Below are 18048 nucleotides of genomic sequence, written 5' to 3' on the forward strand. Positions count from 1 at the left end.
AGGACAGCTCACCATCTTGCTACCTCTAAGTAGCTCTACCCACATCATTCTAGTTCAGTGCTAGTCTAAACCATTCTGTCCAGTAATGGGGACCTTCCATCCTCCCCACTGCCTCATGCAGCTTCAGTGCTTCACTTGCCTCATCTTTATGAGGTTTTTTCACAATGCCTAAACTGGATCTTCCTGCTTGCAACTGCCAGCTTTTACCACTGTACTATCCACACACAGGAAGTTATTCTTGCTTTTTAAAGCACATTTTTGTGTATTCAGAGATTGTTTTGTCCTTTCTCAAGATCACAGCAATCTATAAACTGAAAACATTCTAGAAAGTAGGAAAAATAACCTCTCCTTTCCAGATATGCAATTCTTTAGCCCCATTTACTCTAGCAAACCTTACCTGAGACTTCTAGCTTTTCTGCTGCATCTCCTTTAGGCAGGGCTGCTGGCTGGGGAGGCATCTCCAGGTTAGGAATGGATTTCATTATATTGGCCTGGGCCTCTTCCAAGAGCTTTTCAAATTCCTTTCCATTATAGTGATCAAGGTTTTGTCTTTTCTCTTCCCACTTCTTTTCAGCTTTCTAGACAAAACCAGTAAAGCATATATTTATTTTTCTGATTTCCAATGTGATCACTCACTTAAAAATAAATTCCATATGTAAATATTACAGGTCAGTATGGATAGATTCTTTCAATTCTAGTCAGCAACTAAAGGAAATACATGAACAGTAATTGCACACTGTTCTGACTTGTACTAGACTTGTACTTGTTCTGACTGTGCTAGAATTGACACAAACACATGGCAGACTGACAGTGGCCACTGCTCACTAAAGGAACAAAGGCCAAATTTAAATCTGGGTCTCTGCCTTACTATATCACACCAGTGATTAAAGTGCCTGCCTGTAATAAGTTACAGCAGTTCACCTCTGGGTTTTCTTACTGGAAATCATTGGAGCTTCACACTCTTTCACTTTTACTTCTCCATTTTAAGGGATATGGAGATTTAAAGAGGGAATGAAATCCACATATGCAAGTGTTGCCAGAGAATTATAAGTTGAAAAAAAGGTATTTCAACTATTTTCAACTATTGGTTGAAAAAAAGGTATTTCAAAATTTCTAAAATAGAATTCTGATTTTTTTTCAATAGAGATATTTTTAAAAACACAGTTACCTAATTTTGGTTATGTAATTTTTCTGTTGCATTTAAAATCATAGAATAATTTGGGTTGTAAGGAACCTTTACAGGACATCTAGTCCAACCCTTCTGCAAGGAGCAGGAACAAAATCAGAGGGTATCTTCAGAAGTACAGTGTAATTAGGGGTTAAGTACATAAATCTCCAGAATGCATTTGAAAAGTCCCACCTGCAGCCTCAAGAGTGAGACTGGGAGCTCAGACCCAAAGAGAGGAGAGCTGGTTGAGTGGAATGCACCATACCTCAATTGATACAGCTCGATTCCTGCTACTTGCACTGTGAATTTCCTCAATGAACAGGCTCTGCATGGTGCTGCCATTGACAGAGACCTGTGCTGCTGGCGTGGGCTGGGCTCCTGCCGTGGGCTCTGGCGGGGCTGGGCTGGCTGAGGGGTGACCCCCAGCTGTGGGCACAGCTTCACTGTGGGCGCCTGCAGAGGGAGAGCCCTGGGCGTGGGGCACCAGGGCTGCCGAGTGCTGGGACTGGTGGATGACAACGGGCGAGCTCTGCACGTGGTGGACGGTCATCGACGAGAGGGGGACGACTTCCGACTTGACTGATGACACCTGGGACTCGGATGGGATTGCTGGCAGGTTTTGCTGTGCGTGTCCCTGCGCGGGCTTGTGCTCCTCTTGGCTTTTCAGACTCTCAGCTGCAGTGGGCTTTTCCATGGCAGAGTATTGCACGGCTTGGGAGGGATCCACACCCCTCAGCAGTCCTTCTGTAACGTGTCTGCCCAGCCCAAGGGAACACAACAGCACATGGTCAGCACACAGGCCAGGCAGGAGCAATATGCAACAATCAACTCACGAAAAGAAAAAGCACCAAAGTCAAACCAATCAAAATAGTGGCTTTGTATTTCCCGGATGCCCTCAGATTTTATGGCTTTCTCTCAGAGTCAGGAGCTCAGAATTTTGAAGAGGCTACTCTAACTCAGATGGTTTTGCCTTCTACGGTGTTTACAAACCTTCAGTGATGTACTGGCAGTTTCTCACCAAACCAGGAGTTACAGAGGGTTGATTTTAGAGTGAGAATGGAAATCAGTTGATTAAACTGTATACAATGTATCTAGCTAAACAAGATGTTCCTGGACTAGAAGCACAGAAAAGTGAAGCTACATATAATGAGAGGCAGCAGTCTGGCACATTGTCAAAACAGAGCCTCAAATGAAGGTTCTGCATCACATGATACTTCATAAAGGTCTTTCCTGTCAAGAGTGTGGGGTAGGATGAGCTGAGGACATAAAGAAGCAACTATTTCTGGCAGCTAGCTGTGAAATGTCTGAGCTTCTGAGTGTTGCAAGCCATCAAATGCCATGAGTTTTTCCATTATTGAAACAGACTTTATGAGGATTAATATGCAATTTTGCTGCAAAAAATTGGGTAAAACTTTGGTATGCATAGCTTATTGTTCTATTTTTCTTTGCAAGACAGGAAATAACTGCAATAATTTTTAAGAAAAGAAACTAATATGAAAGGATATAGACATTTGTCTGCATGGAAAAATAAGTGATGGCTCTTAGAAAACCTGTTACATAAACCATTTTATCCATCTGCCAGTACTGCCAAATATATTTCACATGTGATCCAGGATATATAGAAACACTGGGAAGACTATATTCCTTAGAATAATGGTAGTGACAACAGGCTCATGACTTACATTTTCCTGCAATTGAACTAAAATGGAGACCACCACCACTGACAGTTTTGAGCAGGAATTAAACCCAATGCCCACTGAGTTAAATAAATCAGAAATCATTTGCTGTTCAGATATTCTGACAAACATGGCTAAACACTGGCACTTAGTGGACATTAATTTTTATCTAGTATTCCAGCTTTCTCTAATGCATCTTCCTTGCAAAGAAGAGAAAAAGAATTTGAAGTGTATTCTTTCAGAAGTTTTGGGATACCTTTATCCACTTACACTATTTTCCTACTTTATTTCTTACTGTTACCTTTTAGGGAATGAACCTTTCAGTGTCAGAGAATGTTTCTGTTAACTTAAATTGCTGTAAACACCTAAAGTTAATTAGCTCAGGTATGAGACTGTTGCCACTCTAAGTTCTCTCATCCAGGCACTTCCCAGATCTGGAAGTGCTGACTTGAGAGGCATCTAGTCTCAACTGTGAGATCTCAGTGACTGAGGCTGTTGTCAGAGTGGACTCACTGCACAGAGCACAGGAAAGGCTAATTTGGTCTCTCTTGACAGGGCTCTAGGATTAATCTATAAATACTGCAAGGAAGCTAAATTTCTCAGAATTGTCATGGCCGAGGGGGAGACCACAAACCCAAAAGCTGTTCCAGCCCTGCTTGAGGAAATTCCTTAAGCGAAAAGAAAAGAAAAGAAAAGAAAAGAAAAGAAAAGAAAAGAAAAGAAAAGAAAAGAAAAGAAAAGAAAAGAAAAGAAAAGAAAAGAAAAGGAATCACCTCCTGAGCATGGTGAGGACATCGGTCATGCTGCGCACCCGTTTGAGCAGGCTGTCCAGCTTGTGGGGCTCCTCCTTCAGGAACCTCACAGCTTCCACCTCAATCCGCAGGATGGCTCGCATTTTGTTCTGCAGTGTTGGGAACTCTCCTGCAAGGAAAACAACTGTGAGGCTGAGGAGGGAATTATGAAAGCCCTGGGCAGTAAAAGATGATTGGGTGAATGTCAATCACTGGAATGTCTATCTCTCTCCAGGGGCCACGCAGCAAGCTCCCTAATCCCAGCTTTAAATCTTTTTGAAAGTGAAAGTTAATGCCTCCAGATCAAAGGCAAAACTGTTCTGTGTGGTTAAAGGAAAAGAAACACAAGTAAAAAGGAAAAGTACACACCTTTCAGGGTAGCAACAGCTTCTCCCACTTGACGCAAAAGAAAGGCTCCATCTTCAACGTCCTTTAGTGTAACTGTCTTGCTGGAAGCAGCAGAGTCCTTTTTCAGGTCTTCAACAAATGTCTCCAGCTCACTAGCAGAAGAAATAACATGGACAGACAATTTAGGCAGGATTTTCATATTGCAAACTAATATATGTAAACTAATGGAGTAAACTAAACCAGAAACTTCAACTGTGGCCCCTTTAGATCTGACACCACAGGCTAAACAATGACAGGATACCAAGAGGGGAGGTGAGAATGCTGGACACTCAGAGCACAGGAACAGGCTTGCAGCTATCCCAGGTCATTGATTTCTGGGACAGGCTGCAATGTGCAGAGCACCGTGGCCTCAGGGCAGCTGTGCTACCAAGGGCAGGTGGGCTGGTGAAACACAGAACAGCCAGTAGCTCAAAGGGGATACACACTGACAGACACTACATCCAGTACTGGTTTGCACTTTGTGTTTTCTCTTTGTTGATGACATACAGAGGAATGCCCAACAGTTAAGAAACAACCCAAAACCTGGCACCAAAAGCCTCTTGATACAACCTTGTTTTTCTGCCAGGTACTGCTAGACAGGACACAGGATCCTGTTTCTATGAACAGCCAGACTGAAACAGGAAGTGTGCATTGTTGTGCAGCTCTTGCTCAGCACTTGGATTTAAAAGTGAATCACTTTGGATGCTTTTTCCAACCACTGCCATTCTGTGCTCACTCGAGCTCCATCTGGTGCTTCCTTCTCACCTTTCCCAATATTTTTTCCAGTCTACTTATACTTCACATAAAATTTTGCAATACTTCAGATACATAAACTCTGTTTTTGTTTGGGAAGGAGCCACTTCCTTCCATTTGAACTTGACACAACATTGCTTTGGCTGGAGTTTTCCACAGCTACATAAAATTTTGTCAAAAACCCCCAACCCTGAGATGCTTTATGGGCAACTACACAAATACCCATGTAAACACCTTAGAAAGATCATCTCTTGAGTATCTAGGAGAAATTCACTTCTATTAAGATACCAAATTTACTCACAGGAATATTCTAGGAATCATTTTAATTGCAGATAGAAAAAATTGCAATGGAAACTCTGAACTGACCACTTATTTGAACCTAGTCTTGGGCATCATTTCTTGCATCCATCAGGGATCAGTTTTGCAATTGCTGTAAGAGAATCAAGGTACAAGAGAATTGGCAGGAGAGGGGGGGGGAGAAGCCTGCTCTCTGCACCATCTGCAAGTCTTGCCTTTCCACGTATTTCCCTTCCACTGCCTTGCAAAGCCAGTCATTCCCCAGACCCATCTCAGCAGGGGAGAAAAGTAGGTGGCCAGTAATGGGATAAAAATAAAGAAAATTCCTTACAGCACTACTGTACATGTAGGTCACTTTAAATCACAAGTACAGTCCCACAAAACAGTCCATGGCAACACAACAAACAATATTTCTCATACACAGAGGAACAGAAACAGGATCAGCATCTGAACATTAAGCATGTACAGCAAAGAGTTCATTTCAATTCAAAACTAAGAACTTTAGAAACTAAAAAATTACTTTGAATCGAGAATCATAAGCTGTGTCTGAAAAGATCACAAACAAGTGGAGGTAAATGATGCTGTTCCCACTTTAGGACCACTTCTCCCAGTACCTCTGCCTTCAGAAAGCTGGGGGAGTCCCAGTTCCTCCCAGCACAAGCAGGCTTGCAGGAAACAATCCATTGGACCACACGATGGCAGCAAGGGAACACTTCTAAGGGTGTTCTTCCAGTGGCAGAGGCTGCTAAAATGCAGGTATCTGCTGTCTCTGCCTTTGCAATAAAGGGCACAGACACACTCTAGCAGGAACTGGAGGAAGAATGTGGCCTGCTGTCACTGTCACTGAGGCAAGGGCTCCTGATCTGTAGGACAGTGCTCTGCAGTCATGCATCCTCCCTAGCCCTTGTGCCCTGGTATTGGCACTGAGGCTGGGCAGTGCTGCTTTGGGAATCATGGGGTATCCCTCCTCCCTTCTGCAGATCAGCACTGGAAAAGCAGCTTCTCAAATATTTGCATCTAGCAGGCAATAAAACAGATAAAGAAAGATGCTTAAATTTGTTCATGCATAGAAAGAAGAGAAAGGAAAACAAAGAACAATATTACAATGTTTGAAGGACTTTGAGGTAGCTGACAGTGGCCCACTTTCCCCTTTGTTTTTTGAGCAGAAATGGAAGGGTCATCACAAACCTCTTTGATTCCATATACTGTCAAACAAGAGAAGTGGTCCTGAAATTGCCCAGGGGATACCACATTGCACTGCTTCATGTTGCTAACTGCAAGGGAAAATGAACCTTATCCCTTAGGACCCAAAGACTGAAACAGAATTTCTCTTTCTAGGATTTCTCTTCCCTCACTGGGGGAAACAATGCTTTACAGGTTGGCCTGAGCAAATTAGCAAGACATGCACATTAATGCAGTTTCAGAAGACTGATATAAGATAAACAATTTTTCTGCATTTATATTCTACATGGGGAAGCCAAGGCAACCCTTGTGCTGAGATCTTTCTTTAGGCAAAAAAAGCTTCAAGAGGATCTGCCTCAGACTGCAGTATCAGTAGAACAGGCTACAAAACAACTGACAAAATGAGTGGTAACAAATCACCCAGACCAGATTGCATTTACCCAGGAGTTCTATAGCAACCTGAGGTTGAAACAGCTGAACCATTAATGATAAGCATCTAACTTCTTGATTAAAATTACTTTGGAACAGATTAGTGGAAAGTGTCATAAATGATACAAATAAAAATTTTTAATGGTATGGGGATATTCTGAGAACTGTATTCTGGTGAGACTGACACTTAGACAGGTGGGATGGATAGGTATCAAAACACAGAATAAACAAAAAAGAATCAATGAACAATGGATAAATTTGTTGTGTTAGGTAGAAATTAACATGGTTTGTGTAAAATGAAGGTAAGTCTCATAAATCCATAAACAATAGAAGTTTGGGGACAAAGTATACTGCAAAAGGCTTTCAGCAAGGTGTTTGAGGAAAAGCTTTCAAGAATGCAAAGTTGCCATGGGACAAGAGGAAATTCTTGGATAAAGCACTGAAATAAAGATAAAGGATCAATGAACAGCTAACTCAATGAATGTACTTTGCTGGTGGGTTCCACAGGGATTACTGCTAGCGTTGGTGCTTTTCAACATACCATAAATAATTTAGAAAAAAAAGGATGAATAATTTAACAAAAAAAAAATCTCAAAAGGCTACTATATTATTCAGGGAAATGCAAATGAAAGGTGGCTGCACAGGACTGCAGATGGGCCATGTGGTACTAACTGACCAAAAAACACCAAAGATCAAATTAACTCCTAATACCTGTAAAGTGTGCTCATGAGAAGAGGAGAAATAAAACCAAAATCAACCCCACCTAAAACCAATAACCTCCCCAAACCCAAAGGTTTTATATACAGTGATGACCTTAGAACTGATGATCATCCACCGTGAGATGTTGGATATTTAGTGCAAAGCTCCTGTGGCACATGAGGACAGGGAGATCACACCATGCACGAGGTCATGGCGTGCCTGCATCAGACAAAGCTGCTGCAGGCCTCCCATCCCCATCCCACAGCTGTGCACCAGAGCTAGAAAGGGCAAAGAGAAAGGCAACAGGATGATAAAATGTAGAGAAAGGCTTCTAGAAGAAGGTTAGCTAAGCAGACTGAGACTTCTCAGGCTGGAAAAGGCAATAGTGAGAGAAAAGGGAGAGGAAAGGGAGTGTCTATAAAGTAATGACTAGCACGGCAAGGGTGAATATTCTGCTGTCCATTATTTGAGAGTCTGGGGATTTACTGACAGATGAACGATTCAGAAACAAACAAAAGAGATTCTTCTGATATACTTTCCCAAGTATCTGCTACTAGAAGCTCTCCCAGATTGCCAAGTGAAGTTTTGCTTTCATGGAACATGGTTATTATTATTTTAAAAAATCTGATACTTTTCTTAACAAAGTATAAATTGTAAGCTTCTCTGGATTGTATCCAATTGAACAGATTGGCTATAATTTAAATACTGTGCTTATAACTCCCTCCTATTAAAGTGCTTAAAATGTACAATATTGAGTGGCCACACCTCTAACATGCTTGTTATGACATAAATACTTTGTTACTCAATGTATCATAACATCATCATTTGTCCTTGGTCTGGTAAATCTTAAATCTAGTATCTACAAGTGCTATATATAACATCTCTAATGCTGAGTCAAAAGATTAGATTGAAAAAAACCTACATATTTAATTCTGAGTGTGTATTTCACTGTCACAAGTGTACATTAACACTGTGTTTAACAGGTTTCCTTAGATACTCTCTGAACTGTAACCCTGCTACCGATGTGGCACACATGGGCACACTTCTCTAGGCACCATTATGAATCTGTTGAGCAAGCTTGCTGCTCAACAGAATGCTTGCTTTGAAATGCACACCAACATTTCTGTTGTTTACACCATGAAACTGCCAATATGTTTATTTCCCTATTTCACAGAATCACAGAATGGGTAAGGTTGGAAGGCACCACAGTGAGTCACCAGGTCCAACCTCCCTGCTCAAGCAATAATCTTCAGTCGCAGAAGGAAGGACTTTTTAAGCTAAGATTTACCACCTAAGAGTAGTAAATACACTTTTGTGAGTATTGCAGTAATCCTTAGGCTCCAGTGTCTCACATGAAGACATTCTACTGATTTAGTCTTATGATTTAGGAAATATCAAGAGGGTGACAGTTGAAATCCTAAAAAATGGCAATTTTTGTGTCCTGTTGCTTTGCATTTGTTTGTATATCTGCAGTGGGATCAGTTTAGTTGTAAATGCCCATAAAGAATATTAACATTTTTCTCAGTAATGTCAGTGACATTTGATGTGTAATTTTGTGCTGTATGCTCTTACTATGAATAGCCATCAGCTGCTGAAATTATTGTTGTCAGATGTGCTTTTCTTTCAGGTCTGACCCTACAAATGAGCAAAGACATGACAAAGGAATCTCATTGGACACAACTGATTAAAAATAAATGTTTGTTTCTAGCATATCTCTAAAAGAGGTGAAGTAACATTTGAATGATTTAAGACATTTTCCTGTAACTTTAACAAATGAAGTAGCACAGAAGTAGCAGAAACTCTGGAAACAGGAAAACCTCCAAAACCTGGTAAAAGAGAACCATATTGCAATCCAAGTGCTATCCTTAATGAACAGCTGTAACTGTGAATGCCACTGGCACTTGACCTCACTCTGTAGCCGTTTTATGAGGCAATGCCATAAACAGCCATCACACAAATTGCTCTTTCCATAGAGAACAGACAACCTAGGACTTGGCAACGAGGTACACAGGAGTGAGGTAAGGAACAGGAAGGTCATTGCTTAAGGCTACAAACCAGCTGAGAGGATTAACTACACCAGCATGGACCATTACTGCACATTCAACCCTTCTTCATGGGACTCTCCCTTAGTAACACCAACCTTCTCTTTAAAATGCACCTTTTTATTACAAGAAGTATTAATGTGACAACTTACTGATCAACAGGAAGGATTTACTCTCTTCAGCTGTCAGGAACTGTACTCTATGGCTCTTCAGTCATAATTTCCTGACAAGCTGACTAGAAATTTTTTCCTTATTATGGAGCAATTCTTCAGGTGTGAAATAAATGCAGCAATGAGAAATAATTAGTTAAATAACATCTTACAAATCTGAGTGTTAGAATTAGCTAAACTGTTTATTAATTTCAGCTTTATCTTGTCTCCTTCTGACTCTGAACTAAACCAAATGACTCGATCCCACCAGTCTTGGTGGGCCAAAGTTCTGGGGAAAAAACCCAGAATATTCTGAAAGGCCTTTACATAACAACAAAACAAGGTACACAGTTAAGCAGATGGAAACCTCAGTGAGTACATTTTAGACAAGGACTGGCATTGCTGACTGTAATTAAAAACTTCACTCCTCTTTTTGAGCTTCCCCTACCTCTCCCATGCAGTAGCCAAAGCACTTACTATTGAAATCTGATTTTTGTACTTTAAGCTAAACTCATTACCTTTGAATCCCTTTGCTCCTCAGGAAATTCCTCCCTCCTTCCCTAAAGCATAATACATAAGGCTGAAGGGGAGAACTAGGGTAGAGGGAGGCTTTCAGAATACAGGGGTGGGCACAGTCCTCACAGCCATCCCTCCCTTTACAGGGGACTTCTGAAGAGGTTGAAACTCTTGGTACTGCTGGGATTTACCCAGTGGGCTGTGATCCCAGTCAGGATCAGTGAGCTGAACAACACAGACACAGTTTTACAGCCAATGTGCTACACAGCAAGGACACATAACTAAAACACCATATACAAATGCAGCTTACCTGAAAGCAGTGGTAAAAGTTTCTACTTTATGGAAGAAAAAGACAGGCAAAAGCAATAAATTTGAAGAGGTTCTCAACCCACCATAGCTTCTTTACAATCTTTTCCTCCTCGCTGAGGTATTTCTGCCTCTCTTGTTCCACCAGGTTGCGCTGTCGCTGCACAGGATCTTCAAGCCTCTTCACTGTTTCGATCACTTTGCCATTGATTTCTAGCTCTGCTTTCTTCACCATTGCCCTCAGCATCTCCTGGTTCTGCAGCTGTTGCACAAAAGAAATCAACTTCAATTTTTCCTGCTTGACTGACATTCCTGGCAACAGAATACATTGCAGAGCTCAGAAGGTTGGGATAAACACCATCCTACAGTGAGTGAGTGTTTTTACCTTCTCCTTTCCTTCTTTAGCTGTACCTATAAACATTACTCCATGTATATATATAACTTCCCATTTCAAACTGATAAACAAAAGATGTTGGGATCAGTATATCACCTTCAATGCATAACTTCTGCAAGGATTGTGGCCCCTTTATTCTGCTTGGTTCAATATGAATCAAGAATTAATTGCACCTCATGAGAATGCTGGATGCTTGACTTCCACTTTCCATCTATCTCACAAGCTTATGCATCCCACAGCCCATACGTGCCTGGTGGATAATCCCACACATTAATATCATGGCTGGAATGCACTGCTGTTTTCAGAATGGAGGTTTTCAGTCTCTTAAGTGGCAGAGGAAGGACTGTAACATGTGGTGCAATTTGGTACAGGCACACAGCTCATCTGCAATACATAAAACCTCTTTTACCCACCAGAAAAACCCCCCTTTATAATATGGCGATTTTCTGAGAACCTCAAGTCACACCTTCTTTCTTGTCTTAGCCTGATGTTAAGTAACTCAAGCATTCATTGTCTTGCTGACAGTAAGCTCACAGAGCAAAACAGAGGTAAGAAGGCAAACTAGGCTGCACTCTTCTGTGGGTAGCCCTGGAGGAATTATGAGCCATGCTCACAAACCAAACCTGTTCAAGTCTGTTACGCAAATCACAAGATTCAAAGTGATAAGCAGGACTCCACCTAGGCACAGCTTTAGGACACAGGCAACATGAACACAACTCTGTTAGCCCAGGAGCCATTTCATATTGTAAGATTTTAAAAAACACCTGTGTTAATTGTGAACAAAGTTCCCATTTTAAAATTAGCACTTGAACTGTCAGCTGTCTTCTAAACATCCAGGCTTAACAGGCAAATCACATTTAACACACAAAATAAGCCCATGACCCAACAGGAAGAATCACAAAAATAGGATATCTATAACACAGTATAATGTAGTAAGCATTCTTTAAAATCTATTTAAGAAAATTCATGAGAATAAAAAAAAAAAGTGCCTTTGCTGAGACAATTCTTTCCAACCAATATGGGCATGAGAGAAACAAACTCAGTTCCTCACTGATGACTCTTCCTGGGCCTGACTCTCTTACTCTCTTCTCCAGCTACACAACTGTGATGAGAGGGAGGGTAACACCTCACTGTGGGGATGTGTGTGTGTGCGTGTGTGTGTGTGAAATCTGAGCTGTTACAAGCAGGAGGAGTTAGCTCAAAATTCAGCTGAAGAGACATGTCAGCAATTACTGAAAAAATGAAGCTGAAAAACATTTCAACAGCACAGAACTATATAAATAATATCTAGATTATTTTGAAGACAGTACGTATTTTGTATGTGTATTTTCCCCATGATGGGATTAATGTTTGGATTTGATAAATTAAAATCTCTTACTGCAAGGCCAGCACAACTATCTGAGATACACACCTCTTTTATTGTGTCATATTTTCAAGTAGGAAAACCTAAATGAATGAATAAATGGGTGAATGAGCATGTAACACTTCAGTCACACAATTTATTCCCGGCTCTTTAAAAAGTGGGGAAATGTGATACATGGAAGTGAGTTAGGATCTGTGAAACAACTGATCCGAGGTCAGTGAGAAGGTCAGTAATAAAGTTAGACTTAAGTCTCAGGTGTCCAGAATTTAAGACTTTGATGTTCCTCAGCTGGTAAAAGGGACTTCCACTAATAGCAAAACTGAGTATGTGTGAGTGTGTGAGGTTGTGAAATGGCAGGCACATGGTTTTTCCTATTATGGGGGTATGTAGAGGAGCTATATTTATTGTGGTGATGTGTACAGCTAAGGTGCTTGTCACCTCCATTTATTAAGTGCTTGAACAATACCAGGAAGTTTCAGTCATAAAAGTTCATCTATTTCTGATAATGAGGACAGGGAATAAAAATGTAACACAGTAAGATTTCAAAAAATCTTGTATGTTGAGGACTCCCAAACCTCAGAGTTTGGAGTGAGCTCTTTAATTTTGGAACATGACTCAATCTTGGTATCAAAGAAATGTTTTTACTATTTCTATGAAAATTAGTGCAATAATTGGCTAGTTATAAAAAATCTGAGTTTGTTCACGCCTGGGGAACAGGGTCAAAAGATGAGAAGGGAGAAGTACATATGGGTTCAGAGAGACAAAAGAAAGAACTGAGGGAGGGGAGCAATTGTGTCAGTCAGCAGCCAAAGGACAGCATGAGGCAGGGAGAGCAGGAGCAAGAAGGAGAAGGTGGTCTCTGGCCATCCCATTTACCTCTGTGCTCTGGAACTGAACTTCACTCTTACCTTTCTTCTGCCAGCAGAATCAGATGTGAGACTCTCTGGCTAAGTGTACACCCCACTTGCCCCTCTGACCACCTCTGCTCCACCATCTCAATGAAAAGATATTTTATGGATCTGTCACAGTTATTCTGGTTCCACAAAACAGAACCTTTGTACTATAAGCTTGCTTGAAAACAAGCCAAATAAACAATCTTAAACATTCATTCTTGAAGAGTCTTTCTTGAAGCAGTACTGAAGTTCTAAAGGCACATACTGAAAGTAAGGAAAACCAATGCAGGCTTTCCTGTCACCAACAAATGGCAATTTCTTGCTAATTTGAGTTACCTCACCTTTTAACTGCAAGCAGCATTCATACAGAAACAAATTTAGCGTACTTTTTTTGAATTCTAGCATCTCTCATACATTCTTTACCCTTGGTTCTCACTTTCAGCCTCACCAATTTCTCCAGATACCTTCCTTGCCCCTCTTCTTCATCTTGTGCTTCAGCCATTATTTGTTACTGTTCTCACACAACTACCCCACTCTGCCTCTGGTACCCACTCCAAGAACAATTCAATCAGTTCAGTTCACTTTGAACCAATTATTATCTATGAGACAGGTAACTAGAAAACCAAGTATTAGTTCACAACCCTGCTCCTCATTAGGAGACAAGCATGACCTGCCCAGTGGGATCTCCCACCTCCCCATGAACTCAAGGGCACAGCCACAAACAGGAGCTGGCTGCCTGCAGCTCAGCACCTCTGCAGAATCTAAGTATCTACCTCCTGAAGTTTGTTACCATACATTGATTAAAGGTAGCAGCTCCAGTTCTATAATGCAGCTCAAATATATATTAATTTTTAATTCAAAGTTACACTTGTGAAATAGTATCATGCCATTTATGACAGTGTTATTACATTTTCTGTCCTTTCTGCAGCACTCCCCTGCAAACAGTGCACTGAGTGAAGGAAAAGCATGGGTGCACACACGCTCCTAATAGGGAACCTTAATCATATCTAACTGTGTTTCCTTAAAGTGAGTTCAGTTAAAGGAAAGAAGGAGTAGACAAAAAAATCCAGTGCATATATAAGATAATGATATAAACCATGTACATACACTCCAAGACTTGGTTCAAACCTGATACTAAGAGCTCTCAATACCTGGGAGCACAGAATGAACAACCCCACTAAGTCATTGTGGGCTCAATTCTTACCAGTGACAAATCCATTCAGGACAAAGGCTGGGTTCCAGCCCATCTCTGGCATTGAGGAAAACTCCAGAGCACCAGGACCTAGTCTGTCCTGAATGTCTCTGAAAATCAGAGCACTTAGAACATGCAAATGTAGTAGCAAGAAGTGTATACAGCCTCTAGCAACAGCCATGAGGTAAATGTCTGTGTGCCAAGAATCTCTGTTCAAAATCCAACCACATCTTAACTTTTTGGTGGCATCTTACATTATATGTTTATCTGATGTGTGAATCAATACATCTGGATCCATTGCTACTGGATATGGTTTAAAAAGAAGATTTTACTAGCACAAACAAAGGATACACAAATTAATGGGTCTTTTCTATCATGCATTTCTCTGGTTCTATTAAGAAAATTAGTATGAACTTACAGTGGTAACATCAATTGAAAATTAAACAATAGACATTATTAAGCACAGTTTTACGTCCTGTTCCTGTTTCTTATTTATCCTGCCAAATTTTGTGCCTGTATTTTTCTGAGGTGTTTCTTCCAGTATATCACTGTATAAAAAATTAACACAAACAGGAACAAACTGACTGCCAGACCAGGAGAAACAGTGAAATTGAAAAATAGGAAGCACTGTCAAACATGAAATGAAAACAATCTGGGAAACCAGAAAAAATACTTTTTCTCTTCTACTTACAATTATTTTGGAAAAAACATAGCACAAAGTATATAATTTAAAATGTGATATTGCAACACTCTTCAGTTTAAAACACTGCCTGTTTCACTTGCTGCCCTACAAACTGTGAGCTTTTTTTCAAAATAGCTCAGGAATGCCATGACAGAAACTCTCATCAATGGAATTTATGTGTAACATACCAAAGTTTCCCTTGAGCTACAGGTTCTTCCAACTGACTATCAAAATTTCTCAACTTCCCACTAGCTCAATGCACCAAGTTTGCTATAATTTCTGAATTAAGGGAAGCCAGCCAGAGTTAATGAGCACACTCGGGATATGTCCTTTTTCCCTTCTCAAGACCTCCTTGGCAGCATTGATTTGTGTAGATGGTAGAAATTCCTTCACTTCTGTGTGCCACAATGTTATGTCTGATCACAAGCAAGGCTTCTGCCCTGGGCTCAGCCTGGGAAATGCCATCTCCTTGGTGGGCAGCCCTGTGGGAAGGATGAGCTCCCTGCCTCCAAGCAGCCCTGCAGCCTCCAGCCACGTTCTGAGGCCACATGCTGAGCACAGCTGGGGACCAGACCCAAGGCATTTGCCAAGAGCTGCATTTGGAACACGGTGTGCAGGAGGACAGAGGGGCTGCAATGGTTTGCAGCACAAATGTGGAAAAATATGCACTTATACATAATGTGCCAGGGCAGAGATCACATGCCAGTGTCTTCAAATGAGATGAGGAACACGATGGCTGGCACGTAGGCAGCACTGCTGAGAATAGCTTTTGAAAGGGACATTTGCTATTGGGGCATACTGATCCTAAACTGAAAGTTTAAATACAAGGGAGCTGTACCACAGGCAGAGGTCACCTGATACAACTATTTCCTCCAAACATCTTCTGCCATCTCTTCCTTTCCAGCAAACAGAGCACAGGACATTGTCACAGGACCTTCAGTTGGACACATTTTCCTACACTGATGCTTACCTCACCCTTCTGCTCCTTTGCTTGATGACTGGTTCATAATTTAATTTCCTTTAGATAAGGAGGGGAAGGTAAAACATGCTCTGAATTCTGATTTGCATTATCATTATTTTGTTCTAAAATTTATCAGCAAATCATACGTGATTGACATGGTACCATCCCCCTGGTTATAAAACCAGCAGCTGCAGCCCTACAATAGCTATCACATGATGTCACTTTCTGGGTAAGGAGGACTGGCAGAGTATTGAAGCTTCCCCCACTGTCCACTTTGTCTTACAAGAAAGTGCTCTGCCTTCTTTTCCATCTTCTGAGACAATACACAGTGCTCTTCAGTTTCCAATTAAGTAAAAGGCTGAAGACCTGTACAGCTGCATATGCTTATTTTTACAGTGTCTGAGATGAACAGCATATATTTATATTTGCAGCATGACTGTATGTGCCAACATACTATTTTTATTAACTGTTCATTGGTTGTATTCTTTCTTGCAGGTTTTGAGGTGTTGACATGTATTGGGAAGGTATTGTTGAAACCTGAGTGTAAGTGGGACACAAGAAACCTTTGCAGCAACATTTGAAATACCTTTTTTTTTTCTTACTGTTCAAGTTGGCTGTTTTTCTGGATTCTGTAAATACAGGACTCAAACTAAGATGGCTTAATGCATATCTACTGATCCTCAGCTACATTTGGGTTTCCTGACATCAAAGTTGTTTATTCAGGGACTTAAGATCTGTCTCAACTGTAAACAGTATGGAGCAGGAACATGGTTCTTCTGACATGTTTATACAGCACATAGCATAGCAGGATCCAAACTGTAATCACAGACTTGATATTATTGTAATATAAATAGTGCTTTAATGTATAGAGTCATCCAACAAAGCTAGAAATTAATTTTTTTTTCTCAATATCTGAGCAACAGTAGTTTAACTGAGCTAATTCTCACACCTCAAGGACTATGTAAGCTTTTGTGTCTGTAGTACCTGGGTATGCCCTTCGCTAAAACTCTGCTACTGAGACTGTACAAAAGGTAAAGGGAGAAAATGAGAGAGAGGGAAGGAGGAAAAAAGGCATTTGCTGCCAAGCCATCTTTTTTCCCAGCTTTGTCCAGGTAATCATACCTGTAGCTGCTTCATCTGGTGCAGCTGCAGCCGCAGATCGGACACGCTGCGTTTCATCCCGTGCAGGCTGAGCTGCATTGCTGGGGCTCCAGAGGGGTGATGGGTGGCAGCTGACTCCACAGCTCCCAGGGCATTCTTCCCCCCAGAGATGGTGGCAGCACCTGCAATAAGCAGCAGCACAGGTTGAGTTCACAGCAGAGAAGGTGCAAACGTGATCCCTCCTCTGCCCACTGAATCCACAGGTATTTCACACAGGTGGACGAGAAAAGCAAATGATGGATGCCAACACTCAGTATTAACAGGGACTGGCACCTCCTCACCCAATTGATATATAGTTTTTTTAAGCCAAGTCTCATAAGCTCTTAGACATTTTTATTACACCTAAAATATCTCAACTACTTTAAAAAGCATAAAATTAGTAAAATAGCTTTTGTAGTAATGTTAAAAACAAAAAAAAAAATTAAATAAAAAGTAAAATAACAAAACTCTTTACAAAAAAAACCAAGCCAAGTGCAAAATGTTCTTGGTCCTAGTAAAACACCTCACAAGAGCAATTAGTTTTTTTGTTCTCTTCTTTTTTCTAGTAAATTGCTTAAGCAATACTTTTTCGCTCTTGTCCAATTAGCTATCCTTCAGTTTAAAATAAAGTCCCTCAAATCCTATCTTTTTACCTAATTAAAAAAAAATTTAATTATTTAATTTAATTTAAAACTTCTAAGTTTTTTTCATTTTTAAAAAACCAAAAAAAAAAGTGTTGTTGCTCCATGAACAAAAAGCACATTCCTATACAATATATTTTGAGGGAAGCCTGCACAGCATCAGAGTGTATGTGTGCTGGAACCTCAGTTCAACCAGAGCACTGCATTACTCCAGGACTGCTTTCTAACACATGCAGTGGAGAGGGGATAATAAGTTATAACTGCAGATGACATAAAACAGCAACAAATCAAATTGGTTCTGAAAGTAACTTCGGGACTGTCTTCCCAGGAGATGTCTGAGACCAAGTTGATGCAAATTCATTCACAGGACTCCTGAACTACGTATTT

At 40.7% G+C, this 18048-nt stretch overlaps 1 protein-coding gene across 14 annotated transcripts in view; it reads right to left on the reverse strand.

Moving 5' to 3' along the window:
- The window catches only part of KIAA1217 (KIAA1217 ortholog), a 355505-nt gene that overhangs the window by 16082 nt on the left and 321375 nt on the right, over window positions 1-18048 (reverse strand). For 13 of the 14 annotated variants that reach the window (XM_077173875.1, XM_077173881.1, XM_077173889.1 and 10 more), the window contains 6 exons: window positions 17003-17163; window positions 10482-10657; window positions 4005-4135; window positions 3618-3765; window positions 1434-1923; window positions 398-578 (listed from right to left, as the gene is read on the reverse strand). In XM_077173875.1, coding sequence (XP_077029990.1) covers window positions 398-578; window positions 1434-1923; window positions 3618-3765; window positions 4005-4135; window positions 10482-10657; window positions 17003-17163 — 1287 coding nt within the window. The remainder of the gene's footprint in view (window positions 1-397; window positions 579-1433; window positions 1924-3617; window positions 3766-4004; window positions 4136-10481; window positions 10658-17002; window positions 17164-18048) is intronic. The other variant, XM_077173860.1, reaches the window with a different exon arrangement.

This window comes from Agelaius phoeniceus, chromosome 1 (assembly GCF_051311805.1).
Source record: "Agelaius phoeniceus isolate bAgePho1 chromosome 1, bAgePho1.hap1, whole genome shotgun sequence".
Lineage (NCBI taxonomy): Eukaryota > Metazoa > Chordata > Aves > Passeriformes > Icteridae > Agelaius > Agelaius phoeniceus.